Here is a 20,747-nt window from a genome sequence, read left to right on the forward strand (position 1 = left end):
TTTTAATGTTTTATTTATTTTTTTGAGAGAGAGAGCGAGTGAGCAGGGGAGAAGCAGAGAGAGAGAGAGAGCAAGAATTCCAGTCCGGCTCCACACTGTAGGCACAGAGCCTGACTGGGGGGCTTGAACTTACAAACTGTGAGATCATGACCGGAGCTGAAATCAAGAGTTGGACACATAACAGACTGAGCCGCCAGGTGCTCCTAGTTTTCACTTTTAAAATGCTACTGATAAATAAATTCTATTAAGTTCTTCTTTTTATGATCCTCAAGTGAGTTTCTGGGGAAAAGCTTGGGAGGGTAGAGTAGAGGGAAGTTTCTTTTCGGTTAGGGTTTGTGGTTAAGTGAGAAGTAGAAAAGGTGTCAGTAGTTCAACTCAAAATGGTTTGAGTGCCAGTTTTGGGGCCATTGGGTATGGAATGAAATTAACTGTTTTATAGATTATTCATCTAAAACTAGGAAGTATACTTTTTGTGAAGTACATGAATCTGAATCATCAGTTTAAATTCTTTATTCTCTTGAATCCATATAGCTCTGTTTGTAAATGCGACAGTAAAAATTTGTTGCCCTTAAAATGTTTTAGTTCATTCAAATGATTGGTCCAGTTATTTTGAACTTGTTCTCTCACCCACCTTGTTCCCTCTTCCCCTCTTTTTAAAGGCTATATCTGTAAGATATATATATATATTTATATATAAAGCATATATATATATATATATATATATATGTTTTAAAAAATCACTATTAAAATAACCCTTTCTGGAATTATAGAAATAATTTTCCTTCAGTGGTGTTTGGTTATCTTATCATAAACAGATTCTTTTTTTTTTTTAATGTTTATTTTTTAAGGAGAGAGAGAGACCATGTGAGCGGGGCAGGGGCAGAGAGAGAGGGAGACACAGGATCCAAAGCAGGCTCCAGGCTCTGAGCTGTTAGCACAGAGCCCGATGCAGGGCTTGAACTCACGAATCACAAGATCATGATCTGAGCCAAAGTCAGATACTTAACCGACTGAGCCACCCAGGCGCCCCTACAGATTGATTTTGAAATTTATGTTTTGATACTTCAGTCAGCTGTTGCCCTACTATTAAATAAAAAACAAAAACAACAGACAAGTTAATTCATTTGTAAAAGTTTTTCCAGTCCTAAGTGGATCTCTTACAGAGAATTTCTGTCTCTGTATACTAACTCCTGCTAGGCAGGAAGATGAATTGAATTAGTTCACTACTACTGCTTTTAGATAAGCATTTAGATATACTGTTATATGAATAGATGTTTGAGGCAGTTTGTTGGATGAATTCTTTTTTAAAAATGAAGCTTATTCAGGTTCCACTACTTTTTCCATCAAAATAAAAGTTTCTTTTGTTAGATATCTTACTTTATTTTAGTGTTTTATGTTTTTGAAGATGAAACCCCTGGAAGACTAGATAAAAATCATAATTCATAGTTACTACAGCAATGAAGTTTATTTTCTAAATACCAAAATGAACCATACTTGTAAAAAACAAAAAGGTCAAAATGCAGTACATTAGAGAGTAATTTTCCCTCCTCCTTTTCTCCAGTTGCATTGTATGCGTTCTTACAGAAACATTTATTTTAAAAAGTAAAAGGGAATTATAGGCGCACATTGTTTGTCACCTTTTTCCCTTTAACTTGACATCATGGACTTCTTATTACATGTCATTACAAGTAGATTATTATTCTTTTTAAAACATTTTTAGAAATGTTTATTTCAGAGAGAGCAGGAGCAGGGGAGGTGCAGAGAGAGAGGACAGAGGATCCAGAGTGGTCTCTGCACTGACAGTGGAGAGTCCAGTGCAGGACTCAAACTCATGAACTGTGAGATCATGACCTGAGCCAGAGTCAGACACTCAACCAACTTAGCCACACAGGACCCCCTTGTAGATTACTGTTCTTTATTTTCTTTTTTTTTTAATGTTTATTTTGAGAGAGAGAGAGAGGGCACAAGCAGGGGATGGACAGAGAGAGGGAGACATAGAATCGGACGCAGCTCTAGGTTCTGAGCTGTTAGCACAGAGCAGACCATGAGATCATGACCTGAGCCGAAGTCGGCTGCTTAACCGACTGAGCCACCCAGGCACCCCTAGGTAGATGATTATTCTTAACTATTGCCTTGCATTTCATGTATGGCCATACCATAATTTAATCATCCCCCTACCAGTGGACATTTAAACTGTTTCAGTTTTTCATTATAATATTGATTTCAGCAAGTATTATAATTTTTAAGCAGTTATTCATGCTTCTATAGGATCATGGTTTAGATTAAAGAGCATGTACGTTTTGAACTTTGATAATACTATCAAATTAGCCGTCATGTAGTCAGAATTCTCATATTCTCAGTATACTGGCTCATAGGTAGTTAGTTGATGAATTTTTTTAAATTGTTTATATTAGTTTAAATTTTTTAAAGTTTTGTTTATTTTTTTAGTAATCTCTACCCTCAGCATGGGGCTCGAACTCAACGACTCCAAGATCAAGAGTTACATACTCTTCTGACTGAGCCAGCCAGGCGCCCCTTAATTTTTTTTTTTTAATTTTCTTTAAGTTTATTCATTTATTTTGAGAGAGAGGGAGAGAGAGTCTGCAGGGAGGGCCAGAGGGAGAGAAAAAAATCCCATGCTGGCTCCTCTGCCCTGACAGCAAAGAGCCTGATGCGGGGCTCAAACCCATGAACCGTGAGATCATTATCTAAGCTGAAACCAAGAGTTGGATGCTCAACCCAGTGGCTCAGTCATTTGAGTGTCCAACTCTTGATTTTGGCTCAGGTCATGATCCCATGGTCCCAGCCCACATCAGGGGGTGTGCCAAGTGTGGAACCTGCTTAAGATTCTCCCTCTCTCTCTCTCTCTCTCTCTCCCTCTCTCTCTCTCTCTCTCTCGTTGATAGTAAATGTTTAAGAACTTGCTTTTATCTCTGACTTAGGAATGCTTTATCCACCTAATGGGCAGATTTTTTTAATGGTTTTTTTTGGGGAGAGTATAGTTGACACACAACATTATATTATTTTCAGGTGTACAGCATAGTGATTCAACTTCTCTATATGCTATGCTATGCTCATTACAAATGTGGCTACTATGTGTCACTATATATCCCTGTAATAATATCATTAACTATATTCCCTATCCTGGGCTTCTTATTCCTGTGATTTATTCTTTCTAACTGGAAAGCTTGTATCCCACTCTCCCTTCACCCATTTTGCCCATCCTCCCACTACCCTTCCCTCTGGCAATCATCAGTTTGTTCCTGTATTCATAGGTCTGATTCTGCTGTCTTATTTGTTTTTCAGATTCACAGATGAGTGAAATCATATGGTATTTGTCTTTCTCAGACTGACTTTGCTTAGCAAAATAACCTCTAGGTCTATTCCCCACCTCCAAAATATCCTTTAGGCCTATCCATGTTTTGCAAACGGCAAAATCTCACTCTTTTTTATGGCTACATAATATTCTCTGTGTGTGTGTGTACATGTAGATACCACATCTTCCTTATCTGTTTGTCTTTTGATGGACTCTTAGGTTTCTTCTGTATCTTGTTGATTGTAAATAATGCTGCTGTAAACATCGAGGTGTATATCTTTTTAAATTGTTTTCATTTTCTTTGGGTAAATACCCATTAGAATTATTGGATCATACGGCATTTCCATTTTAAATTTTTTGAGGACCTGTTTTCCACATTGACTCTATCAATTTACATTCCCACCAGTGGGGCATGAGGGTTCCTTTTTCTCCACATCTTTGCCAACACTTTTATTTTTCTTTTTGATTATAGCCATTCTGACCAGGCATAGGGGATATCTTATTGTGGTTTTGATTTGTATTTCCCTACTGGTTAGTGATGCATCTTTTCATGTGTCTATTGCCATCTGTAGATCTTTGAAAAAATAACTGTTGAGGTCCTCTGCCCATGTTTTAATTGGATTATTTGGTGTTTTTGGTGTTGAGTTGTATGAGTTCTTTACATATTTTGGATATTCACCCCTTACTGAATATATTGTTTGCAAATATCTTCTCCCATTCAGTAGGTTGCCTTTTGTGGTTTTTTGTCAGTTTTCTTAACTGTGCAAAAGCTTTTTATTTCAGTGTAGTCCCAGTAGTTTATTTTTGCTTTTGTTTTCCTTGCCTCAGGAGATATGTCTAGAAAAATGTTGCTGTGGCCAATACCAGAGATATTACTGCCTGTGTTCTCTTCTAGGGTTTTCAGGTCTCACATTTAGGTAGGTCTTTAATCCTTTTTGAATTCCTTTTTGCAAATGGTGTTAGTGACCCAGTTTTATTCTTTTCCATGTAGCTGTCCAGTTTTTGCGTCGCCATTAATTGAAAAGACTGTCTTTTCCTTTGTGCCTCCTTTGTCATGGTTAATTGTTCATATAAGTGTGGGTTTATTTCTAGCCTCATTTCTTTTCCACTGATCTGTGTGTCTGTTTTTGTGCCAGTATCGTACTGTTTTGATTACTATAGCTTTGTAGTATATCTTGCAATCTGGAATTGTAATACCTTGTTCTTCTTTCTCAAGATTGTTTTAGTTATCCAGGGTCTTTTGTGTTTCCATACAAATTCTAGTATTACTTGTTCTAGTCCTGTGGAAAAATACTGTTGGCACCTTGAAAAGAATTGCATTGAATGTGGAGATATTTCTGGGTAGTATGGACATTTTAACAATAGTAATTCTTTAGTTCATGACATGGAATCCTGTTTATCTATGTCATCTTCAGTTTCTTTCATGAGTATTTTATAGATTTCAGAGCTAGGTGTTTCACCCCTTTAAGTTTATCCATAGGTGTTTAATTCTTTTTGGTATAATTGTAAGTGTTGCTTACAATTCTTAATTGTAATTTCTTAATTTCTCTTGATGCTATTTCATTGGAAGTGTATAGAAATGCTACTAATTTCTGGGCATTAATTTGAATCCTGCAACTTTACTGAATTCATTTATTACTTTTAGTAGTTATTTGATGGAGTCCTTAGGATTTTCTATGTATAGCATCACGTTGTCTTCAGACACGTGTCACTAGACAGCTTAACTTCTTTACCAATATTGACAACATTTTTTTACCCTCTCTGATTGCTGTGGTCAGGGCTTCTAGTACTATGTTGAAAAAAAGTGGTGAGAGTGGACATACTTGTCTTGTTCCTACTCTTATAGGAAAAGCTGTTAGTTTTTCACCATTGAGGATGATGTTAGCTGAGGTTTTTCCATATATGGCCTTTATTATGTTGAGGTAAAACATGGGCAAATCTTGTCTGCCAGATTAAGTATGCTGGTTATATACAGGTGGGCAGATATTTGGAATGAAATCCTAGTGGGCCTCTGGCATGTGTTGAATAATTATTTTTTAATACTTATTTATTTATTTTGAGAGAGGGCTTAAGCAGGGGAGGGGAAAGAGGGAAAGAGAGAATCTGAAGTAGGATGTGGGGTTTGATCTCATGAATCTTGAGATCATGACCTGAGCCAGAATCAAGAGTCAGATGTTCAACCAACTGAGCCACCCAGGTGCCCCTGCGTTGAATGAATTTTTAAAATTACCAAGATACTTTGTCTGAGTTGATTGAGGTAGAAGTTAATATGGGATTTTAATTTAGGATTTATTTTTTTATTTTTTATTTTTTTTTAAATTTTTTTTTTTAAGGTTTTTTTTATTTCTAGAGAGAGAAAGAGACAGCGTGAGCAGGGGAGGGTCAGAGAGAGAGGGAGTCACAGACTGAAACAGGCTCCAGGCTCTGAGCTGGCAGTCAGCACAGAGCCCAATGCGGGGCTCGAACCCACGAACCGCAAGATCATGACCCAAGCGAAAGTCGGACGCTTAACCGACTAAGCCACCCAGGCGCCCCAATTTAGGATTTATTTATATCATTAGAGAAATATCTAAATCTGCTTTTATTCAAGCATGTTTTCGTTTAAAAAAAGACAAGAAAATGATTGTTTTCCAATTTTTTGTTTTTGTTTTTCCAATATTTCCAAAAATATTTTCCAATCATCTTTTGACTTCTGTAAAACCATTAAAAATTATTGATTGTATTTTTATTTTCAGGGTGACTGTCGTTCCTACAGTTACGTGTGTGGAATCTCCAGTAAAGATGAGCCTGACTGGGAATCTCTTATTTTCCTGGCTAGACTGATACCTCGCATGTGTCACAACATTAACAGGTATGTTCTGCAGGGGACAGGCAGTGAGGTGAAATGGGAAGATGTGCTTTTTAAGATCTTCTTACTATTGAGAGACCGAAAGACTCAAAATATAGTTCCAGGCATGCACACAGATAACAATTGAACAGATACTAATAATACCTTGTATTTTGTTCCTTCATCACAGTATAGTCATTGGCTTATTAAAAAGCTTTATATTGTTGTTTAAAGGAAAATTAGAGGGGGTGCCTGGGTGGCTTAGTCGGTTAAGTGTCCAATTTGGCTCAGGTCATGATCTCACAGTCTGTGGGTTCGAGCCCTGTGTCAGGCTCTGTGCTGACAGCTCAGAGCCTGGAGTCTGCTTCAGATTCTGTGTCTCCCTCGCTCTCTGCCCCTCCCCGGCTTGCTCTCTGTCTCTGTCTCTCAAAATAAAATACATTAAAAAAAAAAAGGAAAATTAGGGAAGGATTTTTTATCTAATATAAAATAGTAAAGGCACTTTTAACACTTGTGTTCCAGGGGCAGCTGGGTAACTCAGTTGATTGTGGCTGATTCTTGATCTCAGCTCAGGTCATGAGCTCATGGTTTGTGAGTTCAAGGCCTGCACTGGGCTCTGTGCTGACAGTGTGGAGCCTGTTTGGGATTTGCTCTTGCTCCCTCCCTCCCTCCATTCCCACCCCCCACTCCACTTGCACTCACACTGTCTATCAAAATAAACTTGAAAAGAAAACCTGTCTTCCATATTAGCAGCTTATTAGCTCTTGGTTTATGATAATATGTTTTCTTCCAGGATTTCTCCCAGGGTTTCTTCTACTGGAAGGAATATGTACAGGTTATACAATTTCCAATAGAGACTTTATTAATTATAATCCCAGGGGAAATCAAAGAGCACAAATAGGCATATGTTGGACAGATTATCACTAAAATTACATGTAAAATTTATGTTGATTTTGGTTTTTTCAGATCAGTTTTTCTTTTGCACAGTAATTTGCGTTTGCATAGTAATTTCTTATGTTGGGTGTACCAACAGCTGATTTATGATCTATGTGTAATACCCAATTGCATTGTCTCCTATAAAGTTCAAAAAGTATCACTTCTTTAGTACCAGGTTGCTGATTAGATGTTTCAGTTTTGCTCTTGGGTACTCTTTTTTGTTTTCTGCATGAATATGAAGCAGTTCACAACCAAAAAGAATTCTGGAGGTTTCAGTTTACTCAAGTTTGCTGCAGTAATTAAGAACCTCCCCTTTGGTGTTCACCCGGCAGGGTGTGTATAGCTCTAGAATTTCCTGCTGAGATGGGCAGGAGTCACAGGGAAGCCAGCGTTTTACTAAAAAGGTCTGTTATTGCAGTGGATCTAAGGCCTGCAAATACAGAAGCACTTACTGAAAAGAACTAATAAATAATAGTAAATTTGTAGTTCCCTATTTTGAATTGAGATAATTATCCTGATTAAAATAATTGTTCATAATCCATCTTCTGGAGAATATGTAATGCCTAAATAAATTTTTTAGCTCATACAGAAAATTTCCTTTCCCTGAGTTTGATGCAACTGTTTTTGGTTTTCATTTCACAGCATTCTTAAGTTTTAGCTCTCGCTCTATATTTCTTTTGCTAAAGGGCACTCACCCTTTATAAACTTTATCTCTGGTCTTTTGTATGCTTGTTTCTCTGCCTGTCTTCTTCTTTCGTCATATGTTTCTCCGTCCTTTCCCAAACATTTCCCCCACCCCCTCAAAAAATAAAGTCTATCAAACAACAAACAAAAAAACAGATTTTGTTTTTTAAAGTTTATTTTGAGAGAGAGAGAGAGGATGAGATAGAGGAAGACAGAGGAGGAGAGAGAGAGAGACTGCCAAGGAGGCTCTGTACTATCAGCACAGAATCCAATGCAAGAGTTAAACTCAAGAACCATGAGATCATGACTGAAATCAAGAGTCGTTTGCTTAACTGATTGAGCCACACAGGCACCCCCAAAATAGCTTTTAAAATATGAATCATAAGCCCTCAAGAGAGTCTTGGTGACTTTTAGATTTTTTTGCCAGGGTACTTTTTGGGAATTGGAATTTAAATAATTAAAAACATTTTTTTTTTCTATTTTTGCCAAATATTTTCCTAATTCACATTATGGAATCTTTGTGCAGGGAGGGACTGCTACAGTTTCACTGTTCTGTACAGTGGAAAAGACCACCTATTCCTGTACATTCTGTGAACACTCTTGTTTGTAAGAAATAAGATGAAAAGAGCAAATGGAATTATTTTTCCTAGTTGCTTTTTCCTCAGGGATCACTTATGAACTGTAAGGACTATGTTGTTTAGTAGAAGTGTAGCTTTTACACATGGGACAAAAACCTGCTTGCTATCATATGTTTGGGAGGAGGCAATCAATTGGTGGTAGTGGCGGTTTTGATGTGATGCTCTTTTCTTCTCTGTTTTTATTCCAAGTACTTATTAAGAAAAAAAAATATTAAACTTCACCGTGGAAGTTGCCAAGAGATATTTATTTTCTTCGGTGAAGATGGGTAGGGCTAGGGAAGAGAGGCAGTGTGTGCTGGCTGAAGTCAGAGTGGGGAGAGCTAGGATGTGTTCATGTCCATGTCCTGACTGCCCTTGTTTCTGTGGCGAAGGCTGTGGAAGAGATCCTCCCCACCAGTGGTAAGACGCTGCAGGTTGTACTTACCTGATGCTAATTTCCTTAAGCCTTGCTCCTTTTATTATAAGCTACTTTTATTAGCACTGTTATTAAGTGTTAATAAAACTTAAGTGTATAGGCACTGTATATCTTCCTATCTTTTAAACAGATACTTAAAGAAGTAGTGAGCTAGTCCTTTTGGCAGGGAATAGTAGGATGCTAGGTTCTATTTCGGTCACACCTTTGTTTATTTAAAACATTTTTTTTAATGTTTTATTTATTTCTGAGAGAGAGAGAGACAGGGTGAGCAGGGGAGGGTCAGAGAGAGAGGGAGTCACAGACTCTGAAACAGGCTCCAGGCTCTGAGCTAATAGTCAGCACAGAGCCCGACACGGGGCTCGAACCCATGAACCACGAGGTCATGACCTGAGCCGAAGTCGGACGCTTAACCAACTGAGCCACCCAGGCGCCCCTGGTCACACCTTTAATAATGGGGAAATGAGAATCTTTGGGATCAGTGCTTCCCAAAGTATGGAAAAAAAATTGAGTAGTCAGGTAAAGCTACAGTATATTTCCCAAACTTATCTTGGAGGTTTCTAGTGCATATTAGCATAGTGCAGTTTCTGAAGTTTTGTCATAAAACAGCCTATTTATTAGTTCGATTCAGTGTTTCCTCAGACTTCTGTGGATTGATTTCTTAGGGGTACTACAACACATTATCATACACTCGGAGGCTTAAAACAAATTTATTCACTCACAGTTCTGGAGGCTAGAAATTTGAAGTCAGTGAGGTAGCAAGGCTGTGCTCCCTATGACATAGGGCTCTGGAAGAGCATCCTTCCTTGCCTCTTACTAGTTTCTAGTATTTACTGGCAGTCCTTGGCTTGTGGCAGTATAACTCCAATCGTCTTTGCCTTGATGGCCTTCTCTTTTCTGTGTGTGTCTGTTTCTAAATTTCCCTCTTCTCAGAAGGACACCTTCATGGATTAATGCTTACCCCTGATAATTATGACCTTCCCTTAACTTGATTACATCTGCTGGGACCCTATTTTCACCTGTAGATTCCAGGCCCTGTGAGGTTTGGGGGATACGCATCTATCCAGTACCTTATATGAAAAGAGAACTGTGATAATTCCATATATCTTTGTACGTTCTGAGATACTGTTATTCCAAAGAATACACTTTCAGGAAGGTACATAGAACATAGACCCTTCTATTATCTTACATCCTGTCCTACCCACGTGGTGACTGGAAGTAGGCAGGAGAAGGACCTTTTTAGGGTCCCAAAAGGACCCTAAATGGAAATCTTTCTAAATGGAAAGAATGATATTCTGTTTGCCTTGCTTCTCCTACTAAAATGTAATTTCTCTATCATTTTCATTTCCTCCCCTTCTAGAGTTGTATATATATTTGGCCCACCTGTTAAAGAACCTCCTACAGATGTTACTCCCACTTTCTTGACAACAGGGGTACTCAGTACTTTACGCCAAGCTGACTTTGAGGCACATAACATTCTCAGGGAGTCTGGTAAGTTGCTCATTTTGTTTATCACTACATGATCTAACTAGAATTTGGAAGCGTAGCGTTATGATTTCTAGAGGAGGATGCAAATTTGAATTTTTAGATGCCTCTATATTTATTACTCATTTCTGTGGATTGTTCTGTGATGTTGCCTGCTATACAAAATTATTCACCTTTAGAGTCATTTGTGAAACATGTACATAGGGACAAAAAGTTTGAGTTGCCTGACTCCTGGTTTCCCAGTTTATGTTAAGAAAGGTGATACCTTTTTTGTTTCACTTCATTCTGTAAAGTGTCTTTTGTAGTCTACTTGGTACCATATTTTTTGCTCTTCTGTGCTTTTTGTTTCTGATTTTACTATTTGAAATGTCCCCTAAGCTTAGTGCTGAGGCGCTGTCTGGGTTTCTAAGCACAGAATGACTGTCATGTGCCTTATGGAGAAAATACATGGATGGGTTAGATAAGCTTTGTTCATGTGTGAATTACACTGTACTTGGCTATGAGTTCAATGTTAATGAATAATAAATATTAAATAATAATATTAAATAAGGTGTCTTTAAACAGAAACATGTAAAACAAGGTTATGTATTGATTGGTTGATGAAAATGTTGTGATCAGAGGCTTACAGGAACCTAACTCTGTATTTCCTCTAGGGACAGTGATTTAGTATTCACTAATTCAGTGTTTGCAGAATAGACCATAACTACCTTAAGTAACAAGAATGGACTTTACATATATATAAAATCGTATCACTGTAACATCAGTATAATCATCAAATTCTATTGTTTGTATTTGTGATTGTGTTTACTTACAATATTATATGAGTAGTTGAGAACAATGCATGATGACAGTCTTAACTGTGATGCTTATGTGTGTGATTTTAGATACTGTCTGGGAAGATTTAATGGAACTAGGTTAGAGGGCTTTTTCCATGGTATGGTGATTAGTTCTGCATGTTAACTTCTTTCTCTAGGGTATGCTGGGAAAATTAGCCAGATGCCAGTGATTTTGACACCATTACATTTTGATCGAGACCCACTTCAGAAGCAGCCTTCATGCCAGAGATCTGTGGTTATTCGAACCTTTATTACTAGTGATTTTATGACTGGTATTCCTGCAACACCTGGCAATGAAATCCCTGTAGAGGTAATTTATATATATTTTTTTCTCATACACATTTTTACTATCTCTTACATTTTATAATAAGGTGAATGGAATAGGCTGTGCCAAAATTGGTATTACTTGGGTTGGTTTTCTGTTTATAAGAAAGGCTTTTATTTATTTTTTTCAATTTCCACATAATTCTTTAATGTACCATAGTAGAAAAGACCTTAAATTTATTATACCCCTTCAGATGTCTGATTACTATGTGGAGAGTATCCACCTCTAACATGTAATTCTGTCTAATCTTGTCAATAATAATATTTATAAATATTATTTTCCAAGAAAAGGTGAAAGCCCTGGGAGTCAAGAATTTATTAGAAATAAGGATGAGATTTGACGCCATGATGGCTAGACACCCATAAATTGCTTCGTGGTCTACTTAATTACTGACTCTATTTTTAATCACCATCTTCTTCTCTTGTTATCTGTCTCTCCACTGGAGTATTCCAAAGCAGCTATTTGCATAATAGCAAATGAGAACCAAAGTGAAACTTTTATTAGGTGGACCGCTGCACCCGTACTCTAATGCAAGGCTCTGATTATAGCTGGATAGCTAGGCTGGGGAGTGTGGCTGTTTTCCATTAGGCTCACATTTGCCAAATCTCCGTTCTTTCAAGTGACCAGGCTTTCATCTCCTCATGTACACTTGGTAGTGGTTATTATTACAGTGCATCATGTGCCACCTTGGTGGCCTCCAAGGTGTTTGTTTCAGTCACACATAATTTGTGACACCTTGGCATTAACATATAAAGCCACCACGTGCTTGGATGTCACAGCAATGTCAAATTGCTATCATTGTTTCTAAACACTTGTTATGGACAAGTAACAAACATAACTTGCAGACTGGCAATTGCACTTTGAGTAGTAATGAGTTAAGTCACTTCAGTCTACAGAGGGAAATTAGGTTCACCACATAAAATTAATGAGAGACCATGCCGTATACACAGAAGGTGGTAATATTAGATTGATCACATTTTAATTGTAAATGCAAGCCTTTTAGGTCTGTTGGACATGCACTGGATCCTGGTTCTTCTATTTATGATCTTTGTTTTATAACAGGTGGTGTTAAAGATGGTCACTGAGATTAAGAAGATTCCTGGTATTTCTCGAATTATGTATGACTTAACATCAAAGCCCCCAGGAACTACCGAGTGGGAGTAATAAACTTCTTGTTCTATTAAAGTATTGTGTTCAGTTTAAATTGATTAGAAACCATTCCCAGTATTGACATGCGGTACTGTGAAAAGAGTTACTGGAGCGGCTACATCACATCTGAGTTCTCTACAGCAAATATCTACGGCTTTAAGAGCTGAGTTGGGGATAACTAAAAGGGACTGAAGAGTTTGTACGGGTATAATCAAAGCACCATTGCCTACACTCAGACAGATTGACACTGCTTTTGCCTTTGCCTCACTTGTTCTTTATGTATAAACTCACTGTTGCTATTAATGTCTCTGTCAATGAAGATGTATGAAGGTGGGTGAGTTTGGAGTTAGTAATGGGCCTCCGTCCCCTTTCCAGTTTCGAAGAGCTGTTAGAAAACACCCATTATTTACCAGTGTGACTTAGTATGTATGTCTTTCAGAGAATCTGAATTTCCCTGTGAGTAACCTTACTCCTCCAAAGGTGGGGATAAGGGATGAACATATCAGAGAAAGGTGTAGGTGGGTTGTTTCAGCCCCTTTTGCAGAACACTGGGGCTATCAAATGTAAGCTGCCTTCAGATGGAAAACACCAGGGATTTGTTGAAGTACTTTAGAATTTTATGATATCGCAGTCATGGGAGGCCATGGGAGAAAGAAGCTATGAATGGTCTCAATTTAAATTGTTTTCAAATTCTGTTCCACATAGATGCCTTGGTGTTCACCGTCAACCTGTTCATTAGGAGCTTTATCCCCTCCGCCCCCACCCCAGTGTTGCCAGCTCCCATAGCCTGGCTGAGGAAGTTTCTGTTCTTTTTCCCAGGAGAGGCTGTCTCTGGTGTAGCATCGATAAAGTCTGAGCATTTTAATCTCATTTGGTCAGAGGGCCAGCTCTGAGACTACAGAAACCATCACGCATGCCCACAGCTTGTATCATCTAGTAAAGAGTTGTAAAGGGAACTCTTAGATGTAATCTGTAGGTGGATTTATTATCACCCACTGCTCAGAAGACTTGTGACCAGTCTTGCTCCATGCAAGATATTGCCAAATATTATAATCCTCTGCCATTCCTAAGAAAAGATTCAAGAACTTGTGTAGGACTCGTTGCCATTGCCACTGGTTTCTACCAGATCCTTTATAACATCCATATAAGCACTATAAAAATAGTACTAGACTTAAATTCTGCAACCATTTCTTAATAATTCAGCTGATCTTACTATTTAAGACCATTAGTTTTTGTTCTATTTTTTTCTTTCATAGTTTGTCAGGTTGGTTTCCAGATAACACCCAGTGCTCATCCCACGTGCCCTCTGTTGTTTTTTTTTTTTTTTTTTAATTGAGGTATAACTGAACTATACTAGATTAGTTTCTGTTGGCATACTAAACCCATTTCAGGTTGCTGCCTCTTCTTTTCAAGATCCTTTGTATCAGTCAGGTACAAAATTTTTTTTGGGATTCAGTGGTTGGGTAAATAGTAAAATTATGTATGGCAGAAGTCTGCTTTTTATTCTGGCTGGCCCAGAGGACAAGAAAACTGTATTGCCAGACCCGCAAGGGAAGAACTTCTGTCTATTGTAACAGATCTCTCTCCAAAACAAAGGAGTATTTGACTTCTACAGAACTTGAAGGGTTCATTTTCTGTCCTGATGTTGAGGTATTCATACTGGCCTTTTGGAAAGAGGAAATGTAAGTGATCTGGCCTTAACAAATTTGGACTTATGTTATCTTAGAGCAGGAATAGACAACTTCCAAAAGGCTTTCAAACATTTACATTTGTGTGAAAAAATTCTTCTTGTAGCAGAAGTGTCTTATGATTTTGTATTCAAGCAAAATGGGAAACTAGGAAGAATATATAATAAGAGTGCTTTCTTTCTAATGTACATTCTGTGGAACACTGCTCACTAAGATGAACCTTGTCAAAAGGGTTAGGTGGTCATACCAGTTGGGAAGGTGCTGTTCACTTGTCCTTTCTTGGAAAGTCATGGTATACATTATGTTCAAATTTCTGAGAACTTTGGCTGTTAAAAGCAGTTCTTAAACCTTTAACCTCATGTTTTCCTGATATTGTCTGCTAAACCCTTTTTATAATTCTTAATACTGGAAAAAGTGGTCTCTCCAAAACACATCCTGATATGATAAAGTAAAAAATTAATTTTTTTTTGGAATTGAGAAATCCCCTGATATTTTGTACCCTCTTTTCCTTTGCAAAGCACTTTTTGCTGTACAGTATTACTCTGCATCTTCACAGTCTCATCCAGGCAGCCGGGAAAAGTTAAGATTTATGGTCCATTTTACATTTGGGAAACCAGCTCAACCTAGTGATGGTTACCTAGTGAAGTTCAGAATGAAATATGAACCTTGGTAGATTATGACTCCATTCCCATCACTTACCACCTGCCTCAGATACCTTTCTATTTAATTAAATGTTTTGTTTATTTGTACTGATTAGGCATAGGAAGGCATATCAGTGGAAACATCATTTATTCCCCAATTTGGCAGACACAAAAGAATTTTCAGGTACCCAGTTTCACCTTAATGATGCCATTTATAATCGTCAAGTATGCAGGGAATAACAGCCTGGCATAATATCTGAAGGTAGGTCTTTAGATGTGTATCTGGGAGGTAGGGTTAAACGGCTTACCCATCTTTTGCTGCCTCTTCATCCTGTGGTAGCTGCTAGCATGTAGCCAAACAAGCATGATAAAAGTTTGTTTCCTCACTGTGTTTTGGCTTCTTCACTGATAGCCTGTTGTACTAAATAATTGAATCAAACCCTTTGAGAATGAAGGCATTCAAATTAGGCAGGTGGGATAGTCCATCTTTAATGCTTTGTCCTGTCATTAAATAGCTGTGTGAACTTGGTTAAGTAATTTCTGCCTCTTTATCTGTAAGATGAGGCAGTTGGATTAAATTTAAATAAAATCCAGCCATAAATTTTTATTTCATAAATAATAATAAAAAACCCATAGCAGGAGACAGATGGAGAAATGTGAGCCTTTTTTTTTTTAAGTTCTTTTAACATCAGATATGACCTTACCCCCGTCATAGGTAAACATCAAAATATATTGTAAAATCAAATATTAATTACCTTGTTTTTTAAAGCTGTAGTATAGATCAGCAAGGTTTGACCACTTAAGAATCTTCTGTTGTGACCACGACACTTGGAAACTATCCACTAGTATGTTCCTGGTAGCAGTCTCTTCCCTGTGTGTTTCTGGAAAAGTTGACCAGGAATATGCTTTGGCTTCGAGACAATGATAAGTTTCCCATAATCGATTATATACAGCTAGTTGTTGGCAGAGCTGGAGCTAGAATCCAGACTTTCTCTTCTCTGTATTGAAGAGGTAATGCTCTAAGGCCCTTCAAGGCAAGGCTTAACAGGAGGTTCTCAGCGTATAATTGACCATCAGGGATAAATGTATTCACAAAGTGTAAATCATCTCCTTATGATAATAGAATGGTTAGTTTGTGTCACGACCAGTGTTATACCTCTGTTTTTTATTCCATGTTACTCCTGTCTACCACTCTCCATACCCTCCTCTTTCCCACTGTTTCCTGAATTCTCACTAGAATGTGGTAAGGACACGACTTAGCTAATGGGTACTCCTTTCATTGGCTCAAATCAGAAAGTAATAGGGAATTAAATATAAGCTAGATGTCTCTACCCTTAGAAAGCACCCCCTTTGTTCTCACTGTGGTAGTTTAGCCATTCAGGTAATATAGGGAACCAGAGTATCTTTTTTGACCACGGTAGGGCTATGACAGCAGTAATGGTGGTATCCTTGGCTTTTCTGTTTCTGACCATTTAATGACATAGTGAAAAGAATTTGGGATCCCCCAAAGAATACCAGAATGCCAGCTCTCAACCTTAATCTTTTATATTAAAGAGGCCCAGCTATTCCACCCAGCTCGGACCCTTTGTGTTTCTCAACCCTCGAGAGGAATTAAGTCTCAACCTGAGGAATTAAATCTGTATAATGTCTACACCCCACAATCAAATCAATTGAAATAGAATCTTGGCAGGCCCCCATTATTGATAGTTTTAAATCTCCGCTGGAAAAAAGTATTGCTGAAGGACATATCTGGCCTGTCTAGTTATGGCTTAAAATCTTAGTCAAATCTATAAGAGAAATGCTAAGAGAAGGCCACAGATCGTGTCTTACTGAAGACCTCATACCTAAATTACTTCAGAACTAGGATCTCGACGACTGCTTTTGCTTTTTGTCAAAGGAGAAATCCACCCCAATGCTGTAGCCACCTCTCTAAATCTGACTTGAGCTAGATCATGAAACAGACTGAGCTATTACTGCACCCACTGAAATCCTTCTGGAGCTTTGTCTTTTGGATATAATTCATTAGCTAGAGATTACCTACCTGTAACCTAAGTTCCTTGAAGAAGGACTTTTTGAGCAGCTCCATTTCAAGTTACCTGTCCATTAGTGTCTTTGTTTACTGGTGGATCCTGTGGCATCTTTTTACCTTGTTAAGGGCTCTTTGATTAGCAAAATTGTGAGACTTCGGGGAGAGTTTGGTTATTTATTGGGTATACTAGGTTCAGTAGCTCCAAAATGTTCTGAGTTGTTCAGGAAGCCTGAACCTTAAATAATCCAAGTGAAGTATTGCCTTTGGAGAATATAGATATTTAAGGTAAGTAATTTTCTGTCTTTGAACCTACTGTGACATTGTTAAAACCTTATGGTATTAAATGAAGAAGTGAATGTAACCTTTTGAACAGATTTTTTTATAAAATATTTTGTTAATTGGAGTAAGTAGTATAGTTGTGAATTGTTCATGGTATATTGGAATACCTTGTATGTTGTGGTAATGTTGGCATAAAATAGCTTTGCTAAATTAATATGACATGACTTCAATGCTTTTTGTTTTCAATACACTTCATAAAGGAGGAAATGGTGACTTTCATAATTCGTCATTAAACATCAGTGTTTATGAGAGAGTAAAGGAAGAACAAAGAGGACAGATGTTATCAGGATATGGGAAATAAATTGCATATTCTGTTGAGTTTCTGGGTAATTTGATGTCGCATATATATATATATATATATGTACGTCTGTGTACACTCACATATATATACGTATATGTATAGGAGGGTATCAGGGTTTTGCTGTGGACATGATAGACAAAATATTAGGTGGCTTTTTAAATGAATAGTTAAGTGTGTCTATGTTTTGAAAATTAAAGTCCAATACACACACACACACACACACTCTCTCTCTCTCTCTCTCTTATTTGAATTCTTTCATACTTATATTTAATCAACTCTGTTTTCAATTATTTAAAAGATATATTACCTTTATTAATTTGATGCAAAAGTTGGATCCTGTTTGTTTAGAACCATGAGAGTTGATCAAAGCCATGAAAGTAAATGTATTGAGTCACTAATATGATTAAGGGAAATAACCATGTTCAGAAACTGATTTAAGTAATTGCTTTCAGGTAGCTACACTGCTGTGATATGATTGACTTGTTCTTAATAAGAAAAAAGCTTCTGGGGCGCCTGGCTGGCTCAGTTGGTAGTGTGCAACTCTTGATCTCTCAGGGTTGTGAATTTGAGACCCTTGTTGGGTGCAGAGATTACTCAAAAAAAAAAAAAAAGTTTGAACACACTAAAAAATATTTAGAAATGTTTCACCTTTTGATTCTTTTCAAAAGCAACTTCTCTTACACTTTGGATGCTGAGAATGTAATGAATTGAACTTGTTCATGGTGCTTATTGTTTTGGAGGAAAGAGTGCCAAGAATGATGTATATCATGACCATTTTGTGCTCAAGAATCTCCTTAAAAATTTTCAAGCATACACAAAAGTGAAATCGTGCAGATAGTACCCTCTACATATCCTTATCTACTCTGATTCAAAAATGAAAATAGTGCCTTTCCTTAGTTATTGAATAAACCATATAGCACATAGTTGAAATTTCCCCAAACTTGTTACAGTACCCAGAGATTTTTAAGTAAATGTGGTATCTTGGAATAGTTCAGTGTTATGTTGCCATCCTAGCCTGTTTTCAGATTTTTGCTTAAATAGAAATTTAATGATTTACCATTGAATACCATTTTGGAAGATCTCCACCCCCCCCCCCATCAGGTTCTAAAAGTAACTGATGTGAATTTAGTACAGAGTTTTTCATGCTTTCCATTCATAGTTCCATTAGTGATTTTTTTATAGCGACCCTAAAGCAAAATAGGTACCCAAGGTTCCATTTTTTAAGTGATAGTAATGTGAAACAACTTGAAAAATATTTATGCCCTAATAACGTAGTAGCCACTTGAAAAAATATTACATATACATTGAAAGAAACCATACATTTCATTCTTGAATAACTGGAGTTAATTACTAATTGGGTGTATGCATCTGTTGGGGACTGCACCTTCGTAAACTCTGGTATGGATTGAACACTGTCATCTCCGTTTTCTAGTCCATGCTGATTTTTGCACAGTACTTTTTATCACAGCAGCCACTGAATACTTAGCTTTGCAAAGATAAGACATTAAAAGTAACGCATCATGCTGCTATGTTGAAAAGGACCTACCACAAGCTAGTAGTTCACCTTGCGTGTATGTGAGTTTGCTACAGTGGCTTGGAGTGCCTTGGAATAGTTTGAGAACCATGGAGTCTAGTATTTTGATTTTTTTCTCCCTTTCTTTCTGCACATCAAAGGATAAATCTAAAATATACTTGTATCCTTAATATAGAAAGTTGTCTTTCTTGGTTTTGATGTTAAGAGTCGGAATATTTTGCAAAAATAGAGATATTTAAAAATCTTAACACAGCAGAAAAACAGATATACCATGCTACATAAAGTAAACATGTATAGAATTTGCCTGGATCCAAGTTTAATGTATACTTGCACTCACTTTGGAGCTTTGCTTTGTTTGGTAACAGTTGTTACTACAGAGACTTAAAACTATCCTGTACTTTTTAGGATGTAGACTAGACACCGTTTATACTGTATAAAAGTGAATATTTTATTTACTGGATTTACACTGTGCCAAATATGCTATGTACACATTAGTTACTATATTGATTTCTCTTTGTAAAACAAGGGGAAACAATCAAATAACACTCAAATCTTTTTGTTAAGTACACAGTGATGGCCATCCCTTGAATATTTTTAAAGCTTATCAAGACACAAAGAGGGAATTAACATTCATTACAGTTTGAGAATAAATTTAAAGCTTACTGAAAAAGCATAGCTATCTTATATACAGTTTCACCTTTGTGTGACAGAAGGGAACCATTGTAGAAAAAATAAAATCGTCTGAGAATCGGGAATAGGAATCTATCATGAAATCTTAAAATATTAATGACCTAGAGTAAGATTCCTAGTTCAATTGTTAGGTGTTATTTTAGGAATTTATTTTAGAAATATTTCTTCCTAATTCTGCTGATAAAACATTAGCTGAAGTCTAATAAACTTGATATATTTCTGACTCCATGTAGCTGTGCTGCCTTGGGCAAGGCAGCAGTCTCCTGGGCAATGGTTAACTCAAATGTGATGTAGGAATAATATTTTACCTGGTTGGTCAAGTGACAAAATGTAGGAAAGTGAATGCTTTATGAGAATACGCCTTCTCTGTAAAATGCTGGTGTAAGCAGTCAGTTATTTAAAACAGATAGCAGTGCAGATGTAACAAATGATATGGGATTAATAATCCCATTGTGCTCATTTAGCTGGAACAATCCAAGATAAATTTATACCATGTCAGATCTCCAGATTTTCAGGGTGGGGTGGGTGGGGTGGGATGGGATAACCCGTTTTCAACTATGGCATGGCTATGAATGTATGCATCTAAGCGGAATTTATGTCCCTTGATATTAACTAAGAGGGAGCAGAACTGTCTCCCCTAATCTCCAACCTTGCACTTGAAAACTACACAAATTGTGTGTCTAGTTTTCTTAGTTTTCTTTCTGTTTTGATTCAAGTAGTGTATGCAATAATGAAACATTTGTCCTCTCAATCTCATAGTTGGGGTAAAGGAGTTTGGAACAAAATGGAAGTGATAAGTCAGCATGTGAATAATTGCAGAATTAAATATTCAGGGAATGCCTTCCATAAAATGTTGAGAGGTGAGGGAGAATATGTCAAGCTCATGTGATGTTCAAGTGCTTTATGTCACCCCCTGG

The 20,747-nt window shown here is 37.2% G+C and overlaps 1 protein-coding gene across 5 annotated transcripts in view; it reads left to right on the forward strand.

The window, feature by feature from the left end:
* Positions 1–12,644, forward strand: part of GMPS (guanine monophosphate synthase) — an 88,054-nt gene extending 75,410 nt beyond the window's left edge. For all 5 annotated transcript variants that reach the window (XM_039236046.1, XM_039236042.1, XM_039236045.1 and 2 more), the window contains 4 exons: positions 6,052–6,167; positions 10,174–10,304; positions 11,272–11,444; positions 12,522–12,644. In XM_039236046.1, coding sequence (XP_039091977.1) covers positions 6,052–6,167; positions 10,174–10,304; positions 11,272–11,444; positions 12,522–12,623 — 522 coding nt within the window. In that variant the 3' untranslated portion in view covers positions 12,624–12,644. The remainder of the gene's footprint in view (positions 1–6,051; positions 6,168–10,173; positions 10,305–11,271; positions 11,445–12,521) is intronic.
* The last annotated feature ends 8,103 nt before the right edge of the window (positions 12,645–20,747 follow it).

Source organism: Hyaena hyaena, unplaced genomic scaffold (genome assembly GCF_003009895.1).
Source record: "Hyaena hyaena isolate Hyena2069 unplaced genomic scaffold, ASM300989v1 scaffold_105, whole genome shotgun sequence".
NCBI lineage: Eukaryota > Metazoa > Chordata > Mammalia > Carnivora > Hyaenidae > Hyaena > Hyaena hyaena.